At 41.6% G+C, this 7,934-nt stretch overlaps 1 protein-coding gene across 3 annotated transcripts; it reads left to right on the forward strand.

Annotated features, from left to right (window-relative positions):
- The first annotated feature begins 144 nt into the window (after positions 1 to 144).
- Positions 145 to 7,596, forward strand: CCDC117 (coiled-coil domain containing 117). Of its 3 annotated transcripts, XM_067306991.1 has the most exons (6): positions 145 to 275; positions 477 to 841; positions 1,578 to 1,628; positions 2,028 to 2,261; positions 3,705 to 3,842; positions 4,389 to 7,596. In XM_067306991.1, exons 2-6 carry the CDS (start codon positions 483 to 485, stop codon positions 4,639 to 4,641), a joined length of 1,035 nt encoding a protein of 344 aa, XP_067163092.1. In that variant the 5' UTR covers positions 145 to 275; positions 477 to 482; the 3' UTR covers positions 4,642 to 7,596. The 3 variants fall into 3 exon arrangements, with proteins under 3 accessions (XP_067163092.1, XP_067163093.1, XP_013808077.2); XM_067306992.1 differs by lacking the exon at positions 3,705 to 3,842; XM_013952623.2 differs by lacking the exon at positions 145 to 275 and having other exon boundaries at positions 480 to 841.
- The last annotated feature ends 338 nt before the right edge of the window (positions 7,597 to 7,934 follow it).

Genomic DNA, 7,934 nt, shown 5'->3' on the forward strand with positions numbered 1-7,934 from the left:
CCCGGCGTGTCCCGCAGCTGCCTCCCGGCATTACGGCTCCCATAGTCCTTCCGGCCGCCTCCCGGAACTACGACTCCCGGCGTGCCCCGCGGCCGCCCGGAACCGCGGCTCCCGGCGTGCCCCGCGGTTGCGTTCCCCGAGCGCCGCGAAAGGCCTGGAAGGAGCTGGGCGCTGGCGGTGTCGTCCCGCTCCGGGCCCGGCCCGGTGCGGCGCGGCACGGCCGGGAGAGCGAGCCCTGCGCGGCGTGGGGCGGCGCGGCGGAGAGCGTCGGGCGGGTGAGCGGCTGCGGGGCGGCCCGAGGGCGGCGGGCGGTGCGGGGCGGGGCGGGGCAGGGCTCTGGGGCGGCGCCGCGCGCTGCGGGAGCGCCTCGCCCGGGCGGCGGCGGGAGCCGGCGGGGCGCGGGGGGCGGCGCGGCCCGGTCGGCGGCCGCTGGTGGCCCCGCGCGCGCCGGCTCCATGTCTCCTCTCTCCCGGCAGCAGGAGATGGCGGCGCTGGGCAGGCCCCGCCGGGGCGTCCCTGCCCTGGCCGCGGAGCTCCCGCAGGCCCCGGCCGCCGCCCCGGACCGCCACGGCCAGCCGGGAGCGGCGCGGGCCGGTTCGCAGCCTGGAGCCGTCGGCGTCGAGTCGCTGCAGCCGCGGATGGTGATGATGGCGGGGAATGGGAACGGGAGCGCCAGCGCCCGCGGCTGCGGCTCCGCCGACATGCGGCTGCGGAACAGCTTCGACCTCGCCTCCTTAGCGGCGGTTGGGAGCTACAACGAGGGTTTGACTGTTGCCCCGGTGGGTTCCTTCACAAACGCAGAACGTCCCCCGGGCTTGCTCCAGCAGCACAGTCACAGCCAGTAAGTACGAAACAACTACCCCGAGCAGAGGAGCAAAATATGACTCGGTTGTAGTAGGCCTGTGCAATCTTTAAATTTTCTGTCCAAAAAAGACCATAATTCGTGCTTTTCTAGTATTCCACTGCTTGTGCAGTATTAGAATTGAATTGGTTGTCCTATTACCTTGAAGCTTATTGGTGGGGGTTGAAGAAGCCTTCTAGAAAGGAAAGAAAGGCGGTCATGTTTAGCTAGATCTTGACGTGCTTGTAAGTTCTTGTACTTTTATTTTACTTGCTCTTTCTCATAGGTGAGCACAAAGTATTTGTATGAAGACAAAAACTATGATGCAGAATTTTATTGTTTGATCACATTTAATTTGAGTAGGTTACTGTGCGACAGTGTATTTAGAGACTGAATTTGGATCACATGTTGCTTCTTGAAGCATTTGAGTTTTAGGAAAAATCAGTCTTGCTCACTGTGGAGAAAACAAATACCATACAGGAAGAGAAATTACCTTGGAATTCAGCTCAGAGAACTGAGTAATTCCACCCTTCTTTGACTTTCTTTGGAACAAACTGGTCCATTATTTATTTATCCAAATTTCTACTCCCTTCACAGCTAGTGACACATTACAAGTTGCTCTTAGCATTGTTCAAGCTGTGAGTGAAATTTTCAAAGGGAGAAAAATATTTGAAAATCCCAGTGTCCCTGGAAGAGATAATTACCAGCCAAATAACCATTTTCTTTCTTTTTGCAGTGTCTCTGTTCGCTGTGGAAAGAAGCATAAACTAGAAGAAGAGGCAGAAGGGTAAATTAAATTTGTCTTCTATAGCCTGAAAAATCTTAATTTGCTATTTATTTTCTGTAAGGATTTCAGTGCATCTCATCTACAAGATACATAGGAAAGGAACCTCTATTATTGTTTCTGTTTGGAACTCTTCCCCCGAATTGCATATACAAGCCCAAATGCATTTTGTTTACCTAATTATTTGTGTAGCATTGATTTTTTTTCTTTCATGGGTACCTGCATTTTAGTAAGAGGAATGTTGGTTTACATGCTTTTGGAGAAAGAGATTTAATTTCCATAGTGTGTCAAATCTATTGAAATGCATGTGACTTTCTAAAATATTTTTTTCTTGTAAAATACAGGAAACAGTTCTCAATACAATTTCTCTTTTGTCAATTGTAAATTGGTTTTGTTTCCTAGTTGTCCTGTGAGGAAGAAGAGACTGACAGGAGCCAAAAATTCCCCTTTGAATCCCAACACTGAAGAATGGATTCTCTGTGCAGGTCAGCAGGCAGCTGGGGAGGTAGCAAGTCAGTATGGTGGCAGCCGTCCTGAAGCTGCCATGTTAGAAATTCCCGGTGAAGAAATGGATCAGACAATGGGGGAACAGCAATGCGAGGTTGCTCGCAGGAAGCTTCAGGAAATTGAGGACAGGTAAATGCAGGGATTGAGTAGATGGGCTTTGCTGAGCTTTCCCTTTTTTGCTGGGCGTTCAGGGGTAATTAGCATTGAGCAGTGCGACAACACCGCTATAAGTCTGAGATGAACCTTTTGTTCAAGTGATTTCTTTTTAGGCTCCCTATGGTCTTATGCCTCTTGGGGTTAATACTATGATCTGAACTTGAGGGTTATAGAGCAGGAGACACTGAATAAATAACCACCTCTTTAAAATTATCATGCAGCACCATAATATCAGGGTAGGTTTTGTATGCTCTTTTGTGAGTATCCAGAGCTCAAATGTTAACTGATGTAGTCTGGTTAGGTTTGAGCTCACCATTTTCTCCACCAATTGCAACTTGTTCAGATTAATTCTTCTAGATGCTCAGGATAGATGTGAAGTTGTTAGTGTACAGAATAGCAGCAACCACTGAGATCTTTCTGCACGTATGCAGTAAGACTGGGGTTCCTCTTGCAGTTAAATGTCAGGTGGCTTGATATTGGGATAATGGGGCAGATATGGGCAGTCATTTAATAAATGTACTGTGCATTCAGCTCTTGCCTTTGAAAAATTTCTGAGAATGTCATGTGTATATATGAGTTGATCACAGTTGAGCTAGTATTCCAAAATATTCTAAAGTGACCCCTGCAAACAGTTAGTAGAAAAGCCAAAAGTTATAGAAATTACAGAATTAAAGATGTTTTTAGGTGATTACTCCATAGGCAATGTTGGAAAGGATGCAAGGTACTGTTAGACAATTTTAATATTTTGTGGGCAAATCAGAGTAGTAATATTTGTCTTACCATCTGGTTATATCTACATTACAAAGTTTGCTTTGGCACTCTCAGAGGATTGTTCTCCATCCCTCCCAGCTACTCTGTTAAATTTTCTTTAAAAGGTCTATCAAAAACAAAGGAGTTGCCTTAAGTTTGTTCTAAATGCTTAACCTTTAAGGACATTGCATCAATTTCTCTGGGATTAAAATGACAAAAAAAGTTTAAGAACTGTATTCGGTAGCTTTTCAGTAATTCTCAAGATTAAGACATGGGGAGCTGAGAAAGTTAAGCTACTGCATAACTAAGATTCATTCTTGTAATATGACTGAATTGTACACTTTCCCTGAAGTGAATTTGTTTTCTTTCTCCTAGTGTATGTCTGCATTGCATACTGCTGGACAATGCAGAGATAATAAAACTAGCTCAGGTACCAGAAGTGGCATAGCTGCTCAAGTGGCTTATATTGTAATGCTCATTCTTAGGTTAAATTGGCCCAAGAGAGACTCATGTTAACACGACCCCGCTGCTTCTGGTACCCAGCCTAGGTCAGATATCTACACTGTACAATGCAGTGCATGTAGATATAACTGTAGTCTGCAGTGGATGTGCCTATTAATGGTATGCTCAAAGGTGTTTATTTCCCTCTTCCCCCTCCATTCCTAGGATAATTGATGAAGATGAGGAAGTTCATGCTGATGGAAATATTAGCAATCTGCCCACTCTTATCCTGTCAGATACCCTTAAAAAAGGGATGAAGAGGGATTTTGGTGAAGTCCTGACAAAGAAAATAATAGAATCTATGTAAGTTCTGGAGGAAATCATGGTGCTATGTAGCTAACACATGCAAATTAAAAGAGAGACCCAGTCTCATATTTGTGGAGATGTCCTTTATTACTGCATGATGCAGCCAGCATTGTATAACACACCATTCATCTGGTCAAAAATAGGAAAAGCTATCTTAATGTAAAACAGAAGTAAGTGTAACTGTAGCTGTCATCAAGCTGTCTGTTTTGTACTCCTCATTTGTACAGAGTGAAATATGTTGAGTGCACATACATACCCTGTTTTTTATGTATGTGAGCTTCCAAAAGAAGAAGGTCCTAAAGTGTGACCAACAGTGGTCATCAAGTTTGGTGCAACAGAAGAGAAAATTTTCTTGAGTACAGGGTTAGAACTAGAGGTAATGGAACTAGTTAAGGAAGAGGAAATTTAATAGGAAAAAAATGGTATGTGCATTCTGAGACATAGTTCCAGGTTAGCACAAAGGATGAAGATACTGACTGCTCTTCTGCATTTAATAGTTGTGATTGGAGAACTTTAATTAAACTGAGACTTCATCCCTTCTAGGAGCCGTCCTTCTATGGAGCTGGTGCTTTGGAAACCTCTTCCTGAATTTCTCACAGATAAACTGACGTCTGTTTCTGTTAAGAACTTCAAGCAGCAGAGTACAGAAGGGTGTCAAGCTAAGCAGTCATCACCAGGAGCTGCTTTTCACCCACAGACTGACTCATTCCCTGAACCACAACAGACTGCAATGTCTCCAAATTTGTATGATAGTTTGGGGATCCCTGGGTGTGCAGAAGAAGAAATGGAGTTGTAGATATCAGATTTTAGACTGGAAGTGGTGACCTTCTGATGTTTTTTATTGCTGTTTTTTCATTCCCTGTTTATTTCTGGTTTGATGTGTGAATCTGGAGTTTTATTTTCTCGTTTGTTTGTTTGTTTTCTCCTAGTAGCTATCATATGAATATAGATTGGCCAGACACAACTTTAGGAAATTGAAAAGACTTCTGTAGTCTGGTCTGTTAAATACACTTTTTTTTTTTTCTTTTTCTTTTTCTTTTTTTTTTTGGTGAGAAGAAAATCCAGAGGCCTTTGGAACAAGGAAATAGCTTTCCATATTGGTTAATGGGGAAATATCCTCTTAATTGTACCTGGTAAAGTATATAATGCAAATTCCGAATGTAACTGTGGCTCATGCCACACCTTTCACTTACTGAGCCATTGAGACTTTGATGCATATACTGTGCTTTGTCACTTAGTTCCATCTGAATCACACAAAGGTATTGAAAGAAAGGAATACTTCTGAGTCCGGCCACAGGTTTTTAAAAAAAAAAAAAAAAAGCAATCCCTGTGAAAATACAACTTTTTCACACAATTGTTAATTCATATGTGGCTGGTTTGCATTTGATTTAAACTCAAATGTAGAAATGATACATTCTGCACTGTGGTAGGGAAGAAATGTCATAGCTGGGTATAAGCCTCTTGCTTTGTAAAAAGTAATTTTGACTACTAACTTGCAAGATAACTCCTAACATTAGTCCTCTTTGGTTCACTGCCCCATAAAATTGTACTTATGGGTTTTTGATGCCCCCTTCCCCTTTCAAATGATGCAAAGTCTAGAGAAAAGTATTTCCCAGCCAATTGATTCACATTTTATGTTTTGCTGTGATTCTTTGTTTATATGCATTAAGTTGAAAAGTCAATTGAGGTCAGTGTAACTTTTGATGAAATAAATGGTATGCTTTAGTTTTGATAAACATGGTAAGTAAATCAGATAACAGGGAGCTGCTTTTTGGGTAAGGAAGGTTAAATGCTGCTTACCATATATAACTAAGTCCCAAACTTTAAGTGTGACTGCTGGCATTGGTGGTGAAGTGAGGAAGATACTTGCCTTCTTCCTGAGTGAAACTAGATTTACAGTCTAAGCCAGAAAATGTGCCATTAACATAATGCCACGTAGTTAATATAGACTTATGCCAAAAGAATTTATCTCAGTTTATGGTGTTAGGAAAAGGAACTGTCAATGAGTTGTTATTTTCACCTTTACTCAATACATAACACTTCTATTATGTTTAAAACCCTTAACCAAAGCAGAGAATCTTATCTTCTGTTCAGTCTCCAAGCTTTCTCAGAGATGTCTAAATTGAGACTTTTCTTAAGAAATTCCTTTCCCCGTAATAGGTTCTGCTGGGAGTGTTACCACCTGCATAACCAGTCTGTTACTGATTTCTGTCTAACATAGAGAAGCAGATAATTGATCTTTCAGTAATGCAGCTGTTTGCATGAGAAAATCATCTCTGCTTTCTTTGCACAGCTTCTTAATAATCTTTGATCTTTTTTTTGTTGGGTTGTTTGCTTGTTTGTTTGTTTTTTACTGTTGAATAACCCGTAGTTGATAGTTTAAAATCAAGCTTCCCTTTCTGCAGTCATTTTCTTGGTTGACAGCAGAAGCTTCTTTATTGGAAAGATATCTTTGACAAGGATGTTTGAGTCAAGGGAGAGGAGTCCTGCATTTGTTAAATCCTGTCTGTCTTGCTGTTCTTGTTGAAGGTTGTGTAAAATTTGCTGTCTCCTGCTAAAAGATTTCAGAACTGCACTAAAATCATACCAACGTTTGAATAGGTATTAGTCTGGAAACTGGTGTACAACTTTAACATTCTGGAACTTATATTAAATTGGAGAATGTGTGCAGCTTTTTCCTTTCAGTCTCTGCTATAAATCTCTTGCATGTACTGTGTAAAATTTCTCATGTGAGTATTGTTAAACTGCTAAACTTGCTTAAAATACACAGTCTTCAACATACTGTCTTGCTCGCTGTGTTGCTCGAGCATAATGTAAAGCAATGCAGTTTGGAGAAGGCTGTAGTCACTAAGGGTAGAAAATATGATGCCTCTAAATACCTAACTGTTTTTAAGCTTGCAGGATTATAGTGAAGGTTCAAGGTTGGGACTTTACCTGATGGCTCTGATCCTAAATGAACTGAAAAGAAAGGAGAAAAAATTAAAGATTTGATGAAGCCATCTCAACAACACTTGAATTATGGCAGAGGATGTACAAAACTGTGGGAGGCCTAAATATGTGAAATCTAGATGCAGGGTTTTTTCCTTTTAAAATGTTAAATGACAAATTGCTTAAATTGCAGGAGAACAAACTTATGTAGATGTCTTTTAAAAATGATTTTTTCCTGTTATATTTGTACTAAAGGTTGACTTTTAGCAGAGTATTTCTTCTTTTAATCCTTTTATGCCAATGCAGTATCACTGACCCCTGTCAATCTGCCATCTGAAACAAGAACTTAGCAATGAACTATCGATGAAGACCATGAGATGGTGGAAAAAAAATGTCTTAAGAAGTTTGCTTTAGTACAGATGTTTATTTTGAATCTTTCATAATTCATTTGTGCTCCTGTTTTAGAAGAGAACAGCTGAATCTCTTAAATTGATTGGGGGAGGGGAGAAGAGTATGAGTAGGAATCATGTAGGAGGATTGAGCAAATTTTTTGCTCTAGCAATGACTTGGAGAGTGTAAGGGAGGGGAAGGCTACTGAGTCGTTTCAAACTTCTGTATTTGTGACAGTTCCATTTGTTGTTGGCTTCCTTAAAAGACTTTCATTAATTCTGTTTACAAGCAAGATGGCACATGTGATGCAGTATTAGGAAAATCTTTATCCTTTATTTTTAAATATAGAAGATCTGATCCTGGTCTGTTTTCTCTTGGGACCAAATCACCCTTTGTATGTCAGTTTTCAATAAATTTTTTAGAATATTTTTTAGATGGCTGTGTTTCATTCTTAATAGAGGTGAAGACAAAGATTGAGAGCGTATGTCCAGTCCTTTTACTGGGGGTAAAATAGTGTTCTGGCCTTTGGCCTGGAAAAGTTTTTAATTTAACCACATATTCCCAAGGACATGTCACTTTTCTCAACAGCAGGGTAGAAATAAACCTGAAGCTGCAGGCAGGGAAGAGTGGCTATAGGTGTGTCATGACCTGAGGGCCTCTGGGAAAGCAAAGGGACACCAAGAGGTGTTGCTATAGCTTTTGTTTTCAGATCTTTCATTTTACTTTAGACTAAAATTAGGAATGCCTAACTTAGCTAGCTCTGTCTAAAAT

Source organism: Apteryx mantelli, chromosome 17 (assembly GCF_036417845.1).
Source record: "Apteryx mantelli isolate bAptMan1 chromosome 17, bAptMan1.hap1, whole genome shotgun sequence".
Classification (NCBI taxonomy): domain Eukaryota; kingdom Metazoa; phylum Chordata; class Aves; order Apterygiformes; family Apterygidae; genus Apteryx; species Apteryx mantelli.